Below are 21,582 nucleotides of genomic sequence, written 5' to 3' on the forward strand. Positions count from 1 at the left end.
TCAGAAGTATGCAAGGACTGAGGAAATAAGTAAATATGTTTGGATTAGTGAGAGTCAAGTTTCTCACAGGGAGAGAAAGGAGTCATAAATTAAAAAGTGGGGGGGACTAAAATTAAGCTCTTGGTATTGGATTAGAATTGGGGAAAGGTCAAGTCAAGGAACATGTATAAAGGACCCATGGATAAAGCCAAAGTGGAGAAGGACTGAGGGTGGGAGGTGGGAGTGGGTGGAGCAGGGGAAAGTGGTGGTGGAAAATAGACAAATGTATTTAAACAATAAAAAAAAAAATAGAAAAAGATACCTACAAAAAACAACAATAACAGACAAAGAATTGGAGGTATCAGAATGAACTCATGGTTTATGACTATAAATGTTTCTCACAACTTCCCCTATGTAATCATACATACACTCATCAATAGATATATAAATAGATACAGATGTCCGTGCATACATAGTTCTATTTCATAGTCTTGCTCATTGACTGGGTCTAGAGGCAAAGACACCCATGCAGAGATGAAGTCAACAAGTGCTCAGCTTTTAGTCTTTAAAACCATTCTAAAATGAACCAGGGCTCTTTAGAAAAATGGCTGATTCCAGGGCTGAAGCAGGGGAAAAGTACAAGATGCCAAAATACAACACAGTGTTCATGAACTGATAGAGCATGTAAAGGAATACAGGACCCAGTGTGAGAGGTCCCAGTGGTTGACTCTGAGACAATGTAAGTAGCAAAATAAATAATGACAGTAATGGGTTTTACCCAGTGGAATAAACACTTGTGAATCTACACTTACATAAATAAATAAGTGAATAAAGTACATAAATAAAGCAGAAGGGAAAGTTCTTTCTTACAGAAATTCTGGGAATGATAAAAATAGAAAATCATGATAGTAATAACTATTTCAGACAAAAATCACCAACGGATACTGAAAATAATGTAGAAAATTATGATAAAAACCAGGATATTTGAATAATCTCAAAGGTCTAAGTATCTCCACAAAACCAATTAATTACAAAAGGATAAGAAACTACAATAGAAAAGCCTAGCAGATACTGCCTCAAGTGTAAAAGTCAACATCATCAGTAACGAGACATCCATGCCACAGGCTTCCTGATGATACACTGAGAGGGTAAAACATCACCTCTGTGGTATTCTTGGCAATAATATATAATTGTAGTGTAACTATGAGGAAGAATTAGGCAAACCCAAATGAAGGTATAACTCTTCTGTGAAGAGTTATCTGTGAAATAACTGACCAGTACTCTTTTTAAAAGTACCAAGGTCATGAAAGTCAAGGACATGTGACAACTAAATGCAGTGAATTGGATCCTGGTCGAGAGGAAGGGCATTAGTGAAATAAAATTCAAACTAATAAAATTTGAATGCCATCTGTAGATTAGTTAATAGGCCTAGATTAGTACTTAGTCTAGATGTCTACATTAGGGGAAGCTGGGTAAAGAATCTATTGAAATTTTGTTGTATTCTCTTTATAAACTTTATATATGTCTAAAACTATTTCAAAATAAAAAATTAAAAAAGCATTTTTAATTAAAAATTTAAATATTCATTAACAAAAAGAAAAGAAGCTCATATTCATGGGGGTGAAGATATAATTACTATAAATGACTAATTTTAATATGTTGTTTTTCCAAATTTTCTACAATGAAAGAATTACTTTTGTAATTAAAGAGAAAACCATTTCTCTTTAGATGTTTAAAAGGATCAAAAAATATTCAAGAAATGTAAATATCATTCCAAGACACTGTATATAAAAAAATGCAATAAAGACTAAAAGTACCTGACTAAATCCTTTTCTTTATAGCAAATTTAGAAACAGAATCCTTTAGAAATTGCTAATTTCTATTATCATATAGCCTTTGGATCGTTACTAAGTATTAAAAAAGTATTCATTTAGAATGGAAGGGCAGATAAAGTGCTTCCCAAATAAGATAACGGAGTTTATCATCACCAAGCCTTTATTATATGAAATGTTAAATGGACTTAACTAAGAAAAAGATCAAAACTATGAACAGTAAAATGACAACAAACTCACAACTATCAACAACTGAACCTAAAAACAAAAAAACAAACTAAGCAAACAACCAGAATAGGAAGAGAATCACAGAAATAGAAATCACATGGAGCGTTATCAGTGGGGAGGGTGGTGGAGAAGGGGGAAAAGGTGCAGGGAATAAGAAGCATAAGTGGTAGGTACAAAACAGACAGGGGGAAGTTAAGAACAGAATAGGAAATGGAAAAACCAAAGAATTTATACGTACGATCCATGGACATGAACTAAGGGTGGGAATGCTGATGGGAGGCGGGATGCAGGGTGGAGGGTAATAAAGGGAGAAAAAAATGGGACAACTGCAATAGCTCAATCAATAAGATATATTTTATAAATAATCAATAAAAACACAAAAATAAGGTGTTATACCAGCAAGCTGATTAAAAAACTTATACTTCTGGTCAAGATGGCAGGGTAGGCAGAACACATCAAAATTATGACTAAAATATAGAACAGCCATTACTCAGAACTGTCAGGAACTGAGCTGAATGGAAGTCTGACAACTATGGAATTAAAGAAATGACATCCATCCAGACTGGTAGGAGGGGTGCAGACATGGAATGGGCTGGTCCCTCACCAACATGTGGTGGATTAAAATTTGGGAGGGATATCTCGGGACCGAGGAGTCCTAGCCACATACCAGGCCCCCCAGCCTAGGGTTCCAGTGCCAGGAAGATAAACCTCCACAACTTCTGGCTGCAAAAAACCAGGAAGGATTGAGTGGGTGGAAGAAAGTTCTGGAGCCCCAAGCAATTCCTCTTAAAGAACCCACACACGGACTCACCTGCTCAGATTCACTGTTTTTGAGCTCCAGCACTGGGGTAGCAGCTTGAAATGCACCAGTGGCATAAAGGGAGGAACTGAAGTGTCTGGCATCCAAGTGAGCAGAGGCTATTGTCCCTTTTCTAAACCCTCCCCCAACAGAGCTGGCAAGCTGGTGCCATATCTGAGACTCCATCAACCTGGCTAACATTGAACCACCTTGGAGATCCCCAGAGATTCTGCCCTACCCAACATGCAGGCCACCCAAGCTGCTTTACCATATGAATGGTTGGTCTTGGCTCATGCTGCACATCTTCCTAAATCCTCTGAAAGAAGCAACAGCTGGCCTCAGTGATCCCCAGGCCTGGCACTAGCAGCAGCCAGCCTAGATTTACAGCTTGGCTTCACCTGGGAATCTCCAAGCCCAGCACAAGTAGCAGCCATCCCAGACTACTTTATAGCTCAGGCAGGGTGGCCCTGGGCAAATTACAGGTGGGGGCTGACCTTGGTCTGCATCACCCAGGAAACCCCAGGGCCAGCCCACCAACTGGATAGCTACAAACTATGTTGGAACACCACCACCCTGCCCCTGCACAGCTGATCATCCACAGAGGGAGGAGGTTAGTGGACAGGAGTCACAGCTAATCCTTCTAGCTGACTGGCCTGGGTAAATCTCACCCAATGCTGCTAACAGCAACCAAGGCTCAACTGTAAGAGGAGGGTGTACTCAGCTCACATGAAGGGTGCACCTCGATTACCCAGTTTGGGTGATAAGGGAGGCTGTGCCACTGGACCTTACAGGACACCTATTACATTAGGCCACACTACTAAGACAGGCGGTCAAAGAAGCTCTACCTAATACACAGAAACAAAAGAAGGAGACAAAGAAACATGGCACAAATGAAAGAACAGATCAAAACTCCACAAGAAGGGCTAAATGAAATGGAGATAAGCAATCTATCAGATGCAGAGTCACTGGTTATAAGGATGCTCAAGGAACTTAGTGAGGACCTCAACAGCATAAAAAAGATCCAGTCTGAAACAAAGGATGTGCTAACTGAAATAAAGGAAAATTTACAGGGAATCAACAATAGAGTGGTGAAGCTGAGTATTAAATCGGTGGTTTGGAACATAAGGAAGCAAAAAAAGAAAAACACAAAAAACAAAACCCAATCAGAACAACAAGAAGAGAAAAGAATAAAAAGAAAATAAGGATAGTGTAAGTGGTGTCAGAGACAACTTCAAGAGGTCCAATGTTTGCATCATACAGGTGCCAGCAGGAGAAGAGAAAAAGTGCAAGAAATTGGAGATCTATTTGAAAAAATAATGAAAGAAAATGTCCCTAATTTGGCAAAGGAAATAGACATGCAAGTCCAGGAAGTACAGAGAGTCCCAAACAAGATGGATGCAAAGAGGCCCACTCTAAGACACATCATAATTAAAATGCGACAGGTTAAAGATAAAGAGAGAATCTTAAAAGCAGCAAGAGAAAAGAAGTTAAGTTACCTACAGGGGAGTTCCCATAAGACTGTCAGGTGATTTCTCAAAAGAAACTTTGCAGGCTAGAAGGGATTGGCAAGAAATATTTAAAGTCATGAAAAGCAGGGACCTACAGCCAAGATTGCTCTACTCAGCAAAGTGATCATATAGAACTGAAGGGCAGATAAAGACGTTCCCAGACAAAAAACCCCCAAAAAACAAAAAACTAAAGGAGTTCATCATCACCAAACCATTATTATATGAAATGTTAAGGGGACTTATTTACGAAAAAGAAGATCAAAACTATGAACAATAAAATGGCAAAAAATACTTATCTATCAACAATTGAGTCTAAAAAATAAACTAAGCAAACAAGACCAGAGACAAAATGATGTTTACAGAGAGTGTTTTGATGGTTGCCAGATGGGAGGGGGACTTGGGGGGAACGGGTGAAGAGGTGAGGGGATTCAGAAGCACAAATATGTAGTTGCAGGGTGGCCACGGGGGTGCAAAGTACAGCACAGGAAATGGAGAAGCCAAAGAACTTAGAGGCATGACCCAGGGACATGAACAATGGTGGGGGGACTGCCTAAGGGAGGGGGGGGCGGGTGGACGAGGGCAATGGCGGATCAGGACAATTATAATAGCATAATCAATAAAATATAATTAAAAAAGGAAAAAAACCCTTTTATATATGATACATACATGTACATCTATAAATATATCTATATGTATAAAAATGTAGTCTGTCCTGCAACTTATCTCCAAACTTCCTGACCCCTGGGTTCATTAACAGGCCAGTGTTTAAGATGGGTGGGGAGGGAAACACTTACAGGAAACAAAAACAAGTATCCCGGACCTCAGTGAAAATGTTAGAAACTTTAACCCCTGTTTATAAAGTGTGACTAATAAAGAGTGGCAAATCATCTTCCTAGAGAGGTAAACCATGTGTTGGTTACAAAACGGGTGTCAAAAAAATTTATGTGTTTATTATAGCCTTACTTCCCTTCTAATTCCTGCTAAGTTTGTGCTTATTGTCTTTTAGGAAGCATTCTTATTTATTTAAATAACAAAATCACTTTTTTTCTGATAAAAAAATAAAATTGTTAGAAGCTCATTTTAAAACATTCTAACATTTTAAAGAAGAATAATGAAGAAATAAAAAGTCGCCCCATATCTTGCTACAGAGAGATGGCTTTTGTTGAATACTATTAATCTTTTGTTGAATACTATTCTGGATAGTTTCTCTAGGCACATGAGCAGGTACAGATGTAGATATTCTACGCAGATGTACAATTCATAAATAGAATTATAATATTCTGCAGTGTTCTATTACCTCAATGATACTTATGTTATTTCCAACTCTTTAATTTTGCAAATGATTCCATAACGTACATTGTTGCACACAAATCTTCACAGACTCATTATTTTACTAGGTCTTTTACTATAGGTCTTTTGAAAATTTTAAAGACTGTTTTTATTACAGAAATGTCCAAAAATGTGTAATGTAGAAAAATCAAAATCTCTGATAGTCTCCCTTAGCTATGTTCCCCTTGCCCTGCTACTCTCACAATCTCCTAGTAAATGGCAGCTCCAGCCTTCCAGCTGCTCTGGAGAAAAGCTTTGGAATCATCATTGGTTCCCCAATTTCCCTAAAAATTCTGTCCAATCCATTAGCAGAATCTGTTAGTTCTCGTTCTCTCTCTCTCTCTCTCTCTCTCTCTCTCTCTCTCTCTCTTTTCAGGGGAGTAACCAGTTTTTACTAACCTCACTCATACCAAGGTGGTTCGGCCACCATCATTTCTTGCCTAGCCTTAAAGCATTCAAGTTATAAAGATCACTGACAGTTTCAGACACCACATTGCAACTAACTTTTAAAAAACATCACATGTCGAGGTTTCATATAGTATCAAAGAAGAATTTCCACAATTATCTGAAAAGGCTTTAAAATTCTCTTTTTAAACTACATCTCTGTGAGGCTGGATTTTCATCATATGCTTCAACTAAAACTTATTGTAACAGATATCACAAAAGGTAATGTATGAATCTACCTGATTTTTATTAAGCTACATATTAAACATACTTGCAAAAACAGAAAAACAATGCTGTATTTTTTATTAATTTTTACTGTTTCAGAAAAGTTTTTTTTAATGACAAATCATGTTTTGTATATTAACATATAATGGGATTATTACTGCATTTTTAAATAAAGTAATAAATATTTGAGGACTTTTGTTTTAATCAGTATGGTAGCTATTCGTAGATATATCCAACATGACCATTGGTGAACCACTGCTCTGGTTGCTACCCTCTCATTCAGAGTAAAATCTAAAATCCTTATTATAGTTTACAAACTCCCTATATGACCTGACCCCAGTTTCTCTATAATCTTCACTCTTACTCATTTCTAACCACCTCGTCCCATCTTGCTTTTACAATGGCCTCCTTGATTTTCCTTGAATATACCAAGTAAGTTTCTACACCAGAGTCTTGGCACTAGCTTTTCTTAGTGTTTGGAATACATTCCCCAGATAACCCTGGGACTCATCCCCTTCCTTTAATTGTTTCTTAAATGTCACTTTATTTGTGAGATAGTTCCTGAATACCACATTAAAAAATAGTACAAGTCAGCGCCTTTTATCTCTCTCTATATTTCCTTAATTATATGTTATACCTTATTATTATTTTTAAATAGCAGTTATCACCCCTTGACTTATATTTTTAATTGTCTGTCTTCTTTACAATGACTGAAAGCTCATGACAGCAGGTACTCCTCTCTCTTAGTCATTGCTGTAAGCCCAGTGCCTAGAAAAGTGCTTGGGACTTAGTTTACCTTCAATAAATCTTGATCGAATGAATGACTGAAATTATCTTACTGCATTTATATTTGCTTTTCTTTTGAAAATTCTTGATTTGATTCACCAGGTTTTTCTTAAAAATGCTACAATAAAAATGTTTAAATGGAAGTATATTTTATTCTAAAACAGTAAAGAAAAAGAAGGGATGGGAGAAAATGTAGGTATTAGAAATGACTTTCGTACCTGACACACTCTGAGAGCTTGGTCCAAGACCGTCTTGGTGTCAGTGTCATAGTCTGGGCAGGGCAGCATGGCTCGGCTGAGGTGTGCCTGTAGCAGGAGGTGCGCTTTGGTGTGCGGGCTGTCGAACGAATGAGGATTTGATTCAAAGGGAAGACATTTTGCTAGTTCACTATTCATGTGATCCTCGTTGTGCCTCACTGGCAAATCTGTGTATTCTTCAGCATCCTGAAAAAACAAAACAACCCAAATATATATATAGATGTGCTAGATCAAAAGTATAACAACGTACTTCTTAGCGTTAACTGCTGACATTTAAAACATGGCTTAGAAAAAACAGATAATCTTAACCCTTAAAGTTTTGCTTTGTTCGATACTATTACTAATGTCAGGGAGAGCGAGTAATGTATACTGTATCCGAAATTCATGAATACTCTCTTCTTTATATAGTCAGCAAAAATAATAGAGATCCTACTGGGAATCAAATACCATGCTTGACTCTGGGCTCACTGCGGTTTATCAGAAACTGAGAGTACACTAGAGACAAAAAGTTGTACAAAGTGCAAGGAATGCTATGATACAGCCAGTACAGAGTGCTGAAGGGACATTCAGTTTGGGGACTTAAGTTACTTTAGAGGGCCAGGGACAGCTTCTTGGAAAAAGTAATATTTAAGTTGAGATTTACAGACGAGTGGAAGAAATAACGCAGGGCTGGGGCAAGGGGAAGGAGGATAGGATTGATGAGGTAAGAAAAGGGTGAAGATCAGAATCATTACCTTAAAATTTATTGTAATACGTTAGATTTAAATAAAATTGTTCAAAATTGATAGTTACTAGTTTCACATGTAAGGAGCTTGGAAGCTGCCACTCCATTCTAGTAACAAGTGAAAACCTAAAAAGTCTGAAAAATCAACAGCTCTTCTTGGGTCTGTGTGAGGGGTGGACCCAGGACAAACTGTCGTCTCCAAGGCTGGAAACACAGGCCAATTCGGGGAGTCAACCTCTTAAGAGGAGCTAGAATTCACAAGCAGGAGCTGCCAGGGGGCCAGCGCCAGGGTGAGAAAACCTGGACTATAACGGATGAATTACAGGAGGCCCTGTGTGGGCACCGCTGAGAGCTAAAAACTCCAGTGGGACCAGTCACAGGGGCTCCCACAATACTGTGAAATTTACCTTCAGGAGCTTGACCAGATTCTCACAGTAAATACCAAAGAAAAATCCCCACGGGCTTTTCTAGCAGGGAGAGTGGAAGTGCACCGCTTTAAAGTAAGTAGGAGCACCCCACTCTTCTTCAACTAACAAACAAACAAAAAACACCTCCGAACAAAAACAAACCCCCCTCCCCCAAATACCAGTTTTGATCCACAGTGGGCTCAATCAGCAGATGTGAAACCCAGGAATATGGAGTGTTGACTGTGTATTTATTGAAAACAATCCACATACAAGTGACCCATGCAGTTCAAACCAGTATTGTACAAGGGCCCACTGTTTATCAATAATCACTTTGAATGTTGATGGTCTAAATAAACTGATTAAAAGACAGAGGCTGTCAGAGTGAATCAAAAAACAGGATCCAAATATATTTTGTCCGCAAGAAGACAACTTTAAATACAAAGACATATAGATTAAAATGGACGGAAAGAATATACCATGCTAACACTAATCAAATAAAACAAAAGTAGCTATAGGAATTTCAGGCAGAGCAGACTTCAAAGCAGACAAGGGAAATGATCATAGATAAAGAAGATAATTACATAATAATAAAGGGGTCAATTCTCTAAGAAGATATAACAATTCTAAATGTATACATGCCTAACTATGGAATGTCAAACTAGGTGTGTGCAGTAAATGAATACAGGATTGGTTTAATATTTGAAAATCAATGACTATAATTCACTTTATTAATAAACTTAAAGAAAAAAACCATATAATCTGAATTGATGCAGACAAAAAAAATCTGACAAAATCTAACATCTACCCCCTCCAAAACTCAGCAAACTGGGAAGAGAAGGGTTCTTTCTCAACCTAATAAATGGCTTCTTTGAGAAACCCGCAACTAACATCATATTTCAGTAATAGCTGAATGCTTTCCCCTTAACATAAGGAACAAGACAGAGATTTCTGTTCTTAGTACTTCTCTTCAACCTTCTACCAGAGGTTCCACCCAGTGCTATCAGGCAAGAAAAAGAATTAACAGACATCCAGATTGAAAGGGAAGAAGTAAAACTGTCTTTATTTATAGATATGCTCATCAATATAGAAAACCCAATGAAATATATAAAATAATCTACTAGAATAAGTCAGTTTAGCAAGGTTTCAAGATACAAGATTAGTATACAAAAGTCAACTGTATTTCTGAATATTAGCAACCAAAAACCAGAACTAAGAAAACAAATTTATAATGGCATAAAAATATACTAAGTATTTAGAAATAAATCTGACAAAGAATGTAAAAGACCTGTACAGTGAAAACTACAAAACGCTGCTAAGAAAAATTAAAGAAGACCCAAATAAATGAAGAAATATACCTTAATTCTCTCCAAATTGATCTAAAGATATAATACAATCTCAATCACAGCAGATTTTTCGATCCTTTGGTTGACTGACAAGTTGATTTTTTTTCAAGGGTTCCAATCACCAATTCGTGTGTGCGCGCGCGTGCACGCATAGCAGTCGGGGGTGGTGGTAAGGAGGGTCCCACAGCAACAAGCAAGTCTCAGACACAGCTAGGTGCGCTACAATTCAACTCAATTCTGATGCTGTCTACCTGGAGATATAGCATCAGATCCCACAAATTAAGGATTCAGTTCGACAAGACTGCCTCTCCTCTCCCCTCCAGATGCCAGCGGCAAGCCCAGGTTATCACCTGTGTTTCTGACTAACTGGCTACAGACTGGGGCTTCCAACAACCCTTTACTTGGGCTGCATTAATTCGCTTGAGTGGTTCACAGAACTAGAGAAACATTTTACTTATTAGATTACTGGTAAAGGATGTAAGACAGGAACAGGCAGATTAAAGAAATGTATAGGGCAAGGTATGGCAAAAGAGCTCAGGGCTTCCATACTCTCTCAGAGCTGGACACTCTCCCCAAATCTCCATGTGTTCACCAACTGGAAAGCTCTCCAAACTCTGTCTTTTTGGGCTTTTAGGAAGCTTTCACTACACAGGCATGATTAATTACATCATCTGTCATTGGTGATTAACTCAATATTCAGCATCCCTCTGCTCCCCCAGAGGCTGGGGGGTGCGGGTGAAATGATGGTGGGGTTAAAAGTTCCAACCTTCTAACCATGTGGTTGGCAAGAAGTCTCCATTCTTGAGTGGTTTCCGAAAGTCGCCTTATTAACATAACAAAAAGGCACCATTATTGTGCTCTCACCACTTAGGAAAACAAGGGTTTTAGCTCTATGCCAGAAACAGGGATGAAGATCAAATATATGTGTTTCAAGAGCAAAGACATATTTCTTATTACAAATCACAATTCTAAAATTCATATGGAAATGCAAAGAACCTAGAATAGCTGACAGAACTCTGGAAAAGAAGAACAAAGCTGAAGAGCTAGCGCTACATGATTTTAGGACTTAATATAAATTTACACTAGTCAAAAAGTGTTGTATTAGAACAGAATAAAGAACTCAGAAATAAATCCATACACATATGGAAAACCTGTTTTAGACAATGACCCAAAGGCAAAGCAGTGGAGAAGGAACAGTCTTTTCCAGAAATGACAGAATAATTGGGTATCCACATGCAAAAAAACAAAAACAAAAAACCCCAAACAAAAAAACCCCTAAAAAACCAAAACCAAACAAACAACCCCCCGAATCGTCAATCTTTGCCTTATGCTGTATATAAAAATTTGCTCAATGATTTACTCTAGTAAAATCTAAAACTAGAAAACATAGGAGAATATCTTTGGTATGTAGGGTTAGAAAAAGATTTCATCAATAAAATAACTTAGAGCACAAGCTATAATGAAAACTGATAAATTGAGCTTCACCAAAAAAAAAAAAAAAAAAAAAAAGGAAGACATTGTTGAGAATGAAAATAAAATCCATAGACTGAAAATATTTGCAGATCATATATTTAATATAGTACTTATATCTAGAACATATAAACTCTAAAAACTTAGGGTGAAAAAAGAAGTAGTAGCCATTTAAAAAAAGGGCAAAGACTTAACAGATATTTTACATAAAGACATGTACTACCATTAGTTATGAGGAAAATAAAAATTAGAATGCCCAAAATTTAAATGACTATCATACCAAGTATTGGCAAGAATGTGAAAAAAATGGAACTTCCATACGTAGTTGCGGAATGTAAAAGTTATGATCTCTTTGGAGAACAGTTTCACAGCTGCCATTCCATTCCCAGGAATTTACCCCAAAGAAGAGAAAGCACAAAAAGACCTATACACAGTACTTGACAGTGGCTTTACTTATAAAGAGAAAAACTAGAAAAAAACTTAAGGTCATTGACAGGCCGAAGGGATACACAAATTGTTTTTTATCCATAAAGTGGAAGTCTACTCAGCAATAAAAAGAATGCTCTATTGATACTCACCATAACATGGATGAATTCCAAAATAATTATGCTGACTAAAAGAAGCCAGACCAGAAAAAAAGGTACATCCTGTAGGATTCCATTTATATAACACCCTAGAAAATGCAAACTAATCTATAGTGAGGGAAAGCAGACTGGTGCTTGTCTGGGGAAGAGGTCAGACTGGGAGGTGGGGGAGCTGAAGCTCACAGAGCACTGTAACATCATGTCTGATTTGAATCTGATAGGCATAGGGTTTTGCCTATGAAGTAAGACTGTATGATGGAACCCTTTAAGTTTTACTATTTGGAATTCAGTAATATGAAACACTTAGAATATCCTATCTATATATAATATATCTTCACCTTTTCTTGCTTGATTTACAATTTCAGAAACCTGTGCCTTTACTATATGCTAAGAATATACTATAAGAGCTCTAATAAAAAGGGTATTGATGATAGTGTTACTTCCTTATAATATGAATTCAGGCTATATTAATAGGCAAATATTTCAAAAATTGAATGGAATTCATTTAAATAAATATTTGTTGAGTATCTACCTTATGAGGGAGACAGTCATTATTCAATCACGTAAGTAAATGCAAATTTGGTATGCTGACAAGTGCTGTAAAGAATTATATGGAAGCATGAGAGAGTGTAGCAAAGAAATTTGACCAAGTTATGAAGGGTGCCTGAAGGAAAAGGTGGGTAAACTAAGACACAGAGGATGAGCACATATTAACTAGATGGAGAGATAAGTGAAAAGTGTTCTGGGAACAGTCTATGGAAAGCCCTGTAGTGGGAGGGAAAATGGGAAGTCCAAGAGACTGAAAAATGTGTAAAAGTACTTTCAATAGATTTAAACAGTATTCTGAAAAAATATCTTTAATGACTATTTACAACATTCTATTTAACTGGAACAAATATTTAAAAATTATGTCTCCTGTCTTATTTTGTTTTGTAATAGTCAAAAACATCAGTTACTCTATACTATTTTGAACAATGTTTCCACCCTTTTGGACTACTTTATCTAAGAAGTGTATGCTGACACATTGGCAGTTAGCAATGTTTTGCCCCATGTGACACCTTGGTTTTATTTAAATAAGTCATTTCAGCACTTTCCTGTTTTCTCTGGGTCATCTGCCAAAGATGAAGGGCTAGTATAATGATAGTGCTATTATATTTTATTTCAGGTGAATTTCAGGTGAATTGTTACCTTGTGACCGATCCATCTCAATCCAGTATCTGGGCTCCATCCAAATCTCCCTCAGCAACTGTCCACCTATCCCAACCTTACCAAAGAGCTTCAGAAAAATTGAATAGCAGATAAGGAAAAGGATGGTTCAGATCTAAACCACAATCTTTTCCTTCGAGGAAATTAAAATGATGTCAAGGCAAATAATTTATATAAATAATTATTTTAAGACTAGAATACCATTAATCATAGAAGAGCACTGAAGTGAACTGGATGTGTTGGAAAGTTTCCCCAAAGAGGCAGTGTTTGTTCTAGGCATAGGACAGTCAGTAGGAGAGGACAGAGGGAGAGAGATGCCCTGCATTCTCAGCAGAGAAAATAGAACAAGCAGATCCATAGAAACAGATAAGGAGGGGTCTAGGGTTTAAGCCTCAGGGATGGGGAGAATGATGCTGCTATTAATAACAGAGAAGCTGAGAAGAGAGTGAGCAGGAGCTTTCTGTCAAGCAGGCAAAATACACTTAAAGAGAAGGCAATAAGCCAGATAGGTAGAGAGGGAGGAAGAAGAAATGAGCTTTAACTCTGGTTCATAGCCTAAAAATTATTCATATTTACACTTCTTTCTACTATTCATAAAATATGTCTTCTGCTTTTACCAGAAGGAAATTGCATAGCTATTTTAATATTGCAAATTGAATTGGCTCTTCTAGTTTGTGATATGCAGGAAATAGGTTTAGATTTACCAATTATATGAAAAGTTCAATTAATTAAATAATATGGAAAGTAAGAATTTGGCTGAAAGCACTAATTAACAATATTATCTAAGTAATCCACGATCCTCAGTACAATCTTGTTCCAATTTGATTTTATATGTTATACATCCCCTTCCCTACACTGGGGAAAGGCGAGAGAGAGGGAAGGGGAGAAGGAAGAGAGAAGAGGGGAGAGAGAGAAATTGATTAATTTTGATTGATTGATAACAATGTAAATGAGGCAGTTCCCAAATACCTCTGAAAGTGTGAACATCTTTCTGTGATATGTGATTCGAGTACTCAGACATGCACATTTTTCATAAAGCACGACTTCCAAATGCAAGCCAACTACTTCATTTGGTGCTAAAGAAACAATGACTTGTTCTAATGCTAAAGGAAAAACTAGTGGTGTTGAACTCACCGAGGAGCAGCGTATCGTTACAGGGCTGACTCCTCACAACCATGCTTATTGTACTTTAAGGCAATTTGATCCTAGTGCTTTTTGTTGTATTTGCCTACATTAGAATTTAAACTCCATGTAAGATGTGACTCCACTATTCTCCAAACCGTGCCAATTCTTCTTGAATTACCTGATTTATGGCTTTAATCCCATTTCATTAGGACTGTGATTTTGCTCACTGCCAGCAGTATCAGTATCAGATGAGTCTGCTAACAGCTGAATACCTTCTAGGTTGGAAAAAAAATGCTATGCAGTAGAGAAATCCTTCTAAGTCTACTAAGGAGATCATCAGATCTTTTAAAAAATGTATATGTTGATTTTATTGATTTTAGAGAGAGGCAGAGAAAAGGAGAGAGATTGGGGGGAAGAAAGAGAGAGAGAGAGAGAGAGAGAGAGAGAGAGAGAGAGAGATCATTTTGTTGTTCCACTTAGTTATGCATTCATTGGTTGTTTTTCATATGTGCCCTGACTAGGGATTGAACCCCGAAACCTTGTATCAGGTTGATATGATACCTTTTCTCAGTGCATACAGCAATCTTTCTAAACTAAGGTAATTTCTTTGCAAAAACTATACACTTTAATGAAAATGAAAATATTTTAATAACCACAATGAACAAGGTCTGTCTTAATGTCCTGAGTCATTTCTTTACCACATACTTACTTTGTATTGTTGGGTGTACAATGGTGAACAAAAGCAGAAAAGACCCCCTACTCTTACAAAAGTTTATAGTCAGGTTGGGGAGCCAGACCTTAATCAAAATTGACTGTGAATAAATGTAAAACAACAACTGGACAAGGATAAGGAGGGAGAGGTACAAATAATAAGAGTGGGTCAGTGAGGGTATCTTTGAGGAGGTTATGACTGTGCTGAATTAGAGTAAAAAATTATTATTTTTAAATAAAGAAGGGAGGAGTGATAGGTTCAGGTTCAAACTTGAATTGAAAAAGAGGGACACTATTATAGGAGAATACTCTTTAGAGTGAGCCTATATAGATTTCATTATTAAACATATGCTTTTAATAAATAATGTCTTTTTCATTATTAAATTCAACACAGGCAATTTTTTTTGAGATCTTCAAAGGAGCTGACACTTGATTTATAAATTTTTATATAATATCAAATCATTAATAGTTTCTGTAGTTAAAACATATCCACAATTAACAGAGGTCTCATCAAAAGCTATTACTTCCTTTGAGGATCCCCCCCTTTCTGCTTTTAGTGTTTGAGTTAAAGGGGAGTCCAAAGAACATAATAGTAACTCATCCGCTTAGAAATGTTAGAGATCACAAGGGTGGAATGGCATGGTGTGAGGAGGTAGAGAGAACACTGAATCTGGGACTTGATACAACAGCTGGATTTTCAGCTCTGCCATTTACAAGCTCTGTGACCTTCAGAGAGTAAGTGAACCACCCTAAGTCCCAAATTCCTCATCTTAAATTGGGATTTGGTGTGAGCATTCAATGTGATAGTGTTTATGAAACACTTAAGAACTGTAAGACTTTGTATACATGTTAGGCATTATTATAATAATAATAATCCTTACATCTGATACCACACAGGATGCTAACGGAGGTTTAAGTTGCAAATTTTTGTTCATAATTACGTAAACATATTTCACTAACTAAAATGACATTTAATTGACTCATTAAAAAATATGATTCTTAAATATTATTCAGAGAAACAATATATGTATGTTTTTGCTGATCCTTTACTAGTAGTGGCACATTCATTTCATCCAAGTAATCATACAATTTTTTTGTAATTGTGTTACAAAAAATATTGGCTCTTTGAAAGACACGGTTCTCATAATATAAGGGACAGTCACATTAAAGATAAGTATTCAGGGATTCTGTCCTCTTGAACTACATATTTGATATTGCAGGCTTTAGTCTCCAATCTCCAATTAAGTTTCTTTTAAATCCATATTAATTAAATGTTCACAAAAGTATATCAGTGTATAATAAGGAAATATGCTCTTTTCAGTGTACTTCAGTGAACTAACTCAAAATACTGTGGAAAGACAGCAAAAAGAGAGAATCATTTATAGTGTACATCTGGTAAAACTTTTCTGAAGTAAAAGTATTATAGAAAGTTTTATTATTCTGAAGCCCTACAATATTTTCTAATCAAAACTCAAGTGCTATGAACCACAATAATGAAACATAAAACACTGATTTTAGATAAATTAGAATAAATTAAAAAATCAGCATTTTTAGTTTTTTTTGTGTGTGGTGGTTATGGACTTGAGAAGCAATTTAAAATGAAGGCTGACTTAAGACAACTGCTATTTAATCCTCGATCGCTTTGCCAGAACCTCCTGTGAAAACCATGATCATTTATTCCTGGAATTCCAAGTCACAATTTTTCTAAGCTCTTTAGAATGTGGCATGTTTGCTTCACCTGTTTACTTAGCTCTTACCTCTTTCAAATATTTTATTCTGGATGTTTCAGAATATTTAAAAAGATTTTTTACTTAGTTCAAATTAATTAAAAAAGCAGTAACCCCAGGATCGGGGGAAAGAGTAAGTAAAATAAAACCCCTGCTTAAAAACAAATAAGCAAACAAAAACCCTTTCTAGCCACTTCTTCCTCCGTAGGACATTCTATTTACCTCCAAATTACTCGTCTAATTTTAAACAACTTGTCTAGTTAATTTCCTGTGTGTGATCACTGACTATAAGTGAGGTTCATTTTCTTATCTACATCATGTAGGTAATTAAAGGAAATTGAAAGTGGGCAGTGAAGCTTTTATGCAACTGGGACTGAAGCTGAATGGAGGGCAGCGGGGTCAGTGGAGTCCATTATATTTTTATGTGAGAGGCTGGTTTGTCTGCCCTGTCCTTGTTTATTTAGTATAGGCTGGACAGGCTACTAACTGCAAATCTATGTCTCTGATTTGCCCAGCTGTCCTTGAATAAAGATGTCTTTCCCTGCAAATGTTAAATGACAGTGATTGACAACCTATGATGAACTCTGCTTGCAACCCCCTGCTACTGTTTTTAGATTGCAAAAGAAAAAAAGGAATAAAGAAACATCTTTCATAATCACATCAAATGGGCCCTGCTGTTCAATAGTTTTCATTTTGTTTCCCTTTTCATCACAAACCTCAATCTGTCCTACAATTGCCACAAACTCAGCTACTCCACATAGAGCAAAAAAATAACAATACAATACATACGTGTGTACGCCACTACAATCTGCTTGCATAGTTACACCGACGTGAGTTTGTTGGGGATGTACACTCCCACATAATGGTTTATTCACACCACCGCGTCACTAACTTACTTGCTGGTTCTCCCAAGAACAAATGGCTTATAATCACTGAAAGACATCTCTGTATAATGCAGAGATGTCTTTCAATGATTAGTTTAGTTAGGGCTCCAGGAGCTTTATTCAATCAGATGCTTATTAAATACTTACAATCTATATTAGTTTTTTCTTTAGTGAAAGTGTGTGACCAGGGAATTTTGTTTGAGTGTGCATGTGTGCGTGAGTGTGTTTATGCAATTGTTTCTCTTTCAGGTGCACTAACTGTAAGAGTCTGCTTTACTTAAGCAAATTACCAAGGTAAAAAACAGCCAGAATGGTTTCATGCTTGGTCTTGTGTAAGCATTACGTAACAGTACACTGGCACTTTTATGTGCTGCACACATCATTGCCTATATTGAACTCACTAAATAGCAGATAAGAGGGCACTTGTAGAGTGGGGATGGCAACCTGATCGATGTGAGAGACTAAAGAAGCTTTATGCTATAACTTAATCTCTGTCATGGGAAAAGTAAAACTTATAAAGTTAATGAGTTCTAGACTTTAAGTAGCACTTGATTAATTTGTAACATTCTGAGGCGCTAAAACAAACCAAAATTAGTTTCTCACATTCCAGTGCTGTCTTTTGGCCACTGAAGCTGTAGAAAAAGCATTTCAGTAAATTTCCCTGATAGGAACCCTGTTTGATTTGTGTCTTTCTGAAGTACTAAATTAATTGTATATTATGTATTTTATAATAATATTTGAAAAATAATCTTGTACTTACCAAGCCAGATCCAGCTATATTAAGGGATAGGAAAATATGCCTCATATCTTTATTTCAGATTACCTTTTATTAATCATTAATCCACTAAAACACTGAGTGTGATATAACTTGTTTTTTAAATCAAATATATAATTAGTATTGCTGTTAACACGTATGACGTGTACTTTTATTAAAATTATCTATGCAAACAAAATAAATTACATGCTACTATACTGAATAAAGTAAATCTCTAAAAAAAAAAAAGATACTATGAACTAGACTTACATGGAACATATAATGACTTCAAAATTCAGTTAAAGATACTCCAGGAATGAACTTAACATTTTAAGTTAAAGAGAAAGTTAAAAACAAAAACAAAAACAAAAACCCCTTGGTTATAAAACACTTATTGGAAAATGATAAAACAAGATGTGGTTAATTCTGTAATAATCATTTATTTTTTTCTAATAGGCACACAATTTACTTCACTAAATAAAATACCAAAATAATTTTATTGTATGCAGATGGCAAAAATGTAAATACTGATGGATATCATTGAAATTACTCATAGACTTTTGTGTATTTCCTTTCAAGACCTATGTGTCTGATTTATATCAATGTTTTAAACTTATGGACATATGTTTGGCCTTCAACCAATTAGGTCAAGCACAGAATCATTTGCCAAAAAATAAATATGAACAAGAAATAATACCTTATTCTTTCCATTGTAAGAACAACCACCTGGTTGACAGCTGGATTTTAAGAGATCTTACAACAGTGGGTACCAGCAGGCCTGTTGTGCTTAAAATAATTTCAGTGATAAGAATTCCATCAGAAACTTCTATTTTCCAGGATTTATAGCTAAGTCCTTAAAAAATTGCTCTTTGATGAAACTTGAAAAAAATTCCTCAGTTTTCAAAGATATAATAAAAATGCCTTACAGCTTAACAATGTTTAGATATTCTCCTTCTAAGAAATAAAAGTCTTGAGGCTGGCTAACAGCTTTGAGTCCTAAAAGGGAATAACTAAGATTAGCAGCAAAATATAATACTTGTAAATGGATAAATGTCACACTTTACAATCTATCTTTTAAAAGCTAAACAAACTTTTTCTTATTATCTTGCTTCTGCCTTTAACTTCATATATTTATTAGGAGGACTTTGTATTTTGCATTTTTATAGGCTATGAGATTATATCAAATGTAACACAAACAAAAATAAACAAAAATAAACCCCAAGTGGACATAAAGACACTTCTAAGTTACTTAAATAACTACTAAATATTTTTCTTCTAGGAGTTAAGAGGCACAATACAAAAAAGTTAAATAGATCTAAAAGTGAAATATCAAACAGGCCAACATACAGAAAATATCACAAGATAATAAATACAAGAGTGATTGACAAATGATGAAGCAAACACACTGGTGTCATGAATTTAGAAAAGTGATAATCACTGAATCTGAATAAGAAAATATTTCAAGAGGGAGCTGAGCCAAGATGGATGGATGAATGTTATACACATTATCTTAGTGGAAATCATAAGCAAAGGTGTGAAACTGAGTATATATGCAGCATGTTCATGGGTAAGAGTAGGGAGGTGAATCGGGAGAAGGGGGGTGGGACCTTTAAGAGTTCAATGGAAGGTGTAAGTTAGAAAGGAAGACTGTGGAGGGCCTTGACAGTCAGTTTAAGGACAAAATACTTTATTATATACATATTAGATTTTTGAGGGGAGAAATGATGCAGATGGTGTTTTAAAACAGATAAATTGGCAGGGATGAGCTGGGTGTGTTAAAGAGGACAGAGCAACTAAAATAAGATGGTGACTTGGGAGACTGTTTAGCACAGTTGTTTAGGAATGGGGAGGGAGAAATCCAGACAGGACCTAAAGAGAGATTTTTTTTTTTTTAAAGAAGAAACTTGAGAAAAAATTATAAAGGACTGAATGGTCTTGGTAACTAGAATATTATGTGAAATTGGGGAGGAGAAAAGGAGCCATGGATTATTTTAAGGAAATCATCTCAGGGGTATGAAAGAATCCAAATACAACTGACAAGTAAGATAATGACCAGAACCCTGTCTTCTGGGAATAATGAAGAGCAAGACTGAGACATTCTGAGTCTGGGTCACAGAGAGACAACCAAGTGGGAATGTCCACTGAGCAAGCAGAAGTGGAACTGTGATTCACAGGAGGTCAAGACTGGTGGGTGTGCTATGAAATTCATCTATTTAAAGGTAACATTTTAAACTGTTATTGTGGTGTGACCTGAGAAAATAAGTACAGAGGAAAGTAGATAACCAAGAAAAAAAGTTTGGAGAACAACTAGAGGTAGGCACAGGAAGAGGAGCCAATGTCAAACCATAAGAAAAAGAAGTAGGTATGATGTGAAAGTGCATTTTAAGGATGGAGAGTATCAAGAAGTAACCAATGTCAAATACTATAGAAAGATCCAAAAGAATGAGCATTAAGACAAGACTACAGCACTGGGTAACCGGGAGGGTACTGGAGACCTCTGAAAATGTTGAACAATATCCAAGTTATAGGAAAGTAAGAATGAATGGATGGGAAAGAAATGGAAATACCAGGTTTTTATTTTGGCAGTGAGTGGAAGAAAGAGAGTAAGATGATAACTTGAGGAGGATAGTAAAATCAAAGAGGTTTCTTCCTCTTCCCTACACACATTTTTTTTTTTTTTGAAGATCATTTTTTTATCACTTAGATCATTTAGAAGATCTTTTTTTGAGTTAATTATTTTAAAGTTTATAAGAAACAATATCAAGAGTACTGCTGAAAAAGTTCTACAACAAAACAATTATGGGGGAAGAATCACTATGAGAGCTAATTTGTGAGAATCAACTCTTGTCCATTTTATCTATTCATTACTTAATGGAAATTTGGGTTGTTTCCACTTTTTTGGCTATTATGAATAATGCTCTTATGAACACGCTTGCACAAGTTTTTGTTTGAAACATGTTCCAATCCCTTTGCAGATCCTAGGGATATCTAGGAGTGAAACTGATGCACCAAACGGCAATTTTCCTTAACATTTTGAAGAACAGGCAAACTGTTTTACAAACTGGCCACACTATTTTTCATTCCCACCAGCAATGTATCAGGGTTCCAGTAACTCCTTATTCACACCAGTATTTGTTACTGTATGTCTTTTTATTATAACCATCTTAGTGGGTATAAAGTGGTGTCTCATTATGGTTTTGATTTCCCTAACAACTGAATTTGTTGATCATCTTTTTATGTGCTTATTGGCCTTTCGTATA

At 36.0% G+C, this 21,582-nt stretch overlaps 1 protein-coding gene across 1 annotated transcript in view; it reads right to left on the bottom strand.

Moving 5' to 3' along the window:
* Positions 1-21,582, bottom strand: part of ASCC3 (activating signal cointegrator 1 complex subunit 3) — a 314,121-nt gene that overhangs the window by 24,684 nt on the left and 267,855 nt on the right. Inside the window, exon 37 of the mRNA XM_054569760.1 lies at positions 7,349-7,573. Within this exon, the coding sequence (XP_054425735.1) occupies positions 7,349-7,573 (225 nt within the window). The remainder of the gene's footprint in view (positions 1-7,348; positions 7,574-21,582) is intronic.

This window comes from Pteronotus mesoamericanus, unplaced genomic scaffold (assembly GCF_021234165.1).
Source record: "Pteronotus mesoamericanus isolate MK-2021 breed Mesoamerican mustached bat unplaced genomic scaffold, CSHL_Meso_final contig_20, whole genome shotgun sequence".
Lineage (NCBI taxonomy): Eukaryota > Metazoa > Chordata > Mammalia > Chiroptera > Mormoopidae > Pteronotus > Pteronotus mesoamericanus.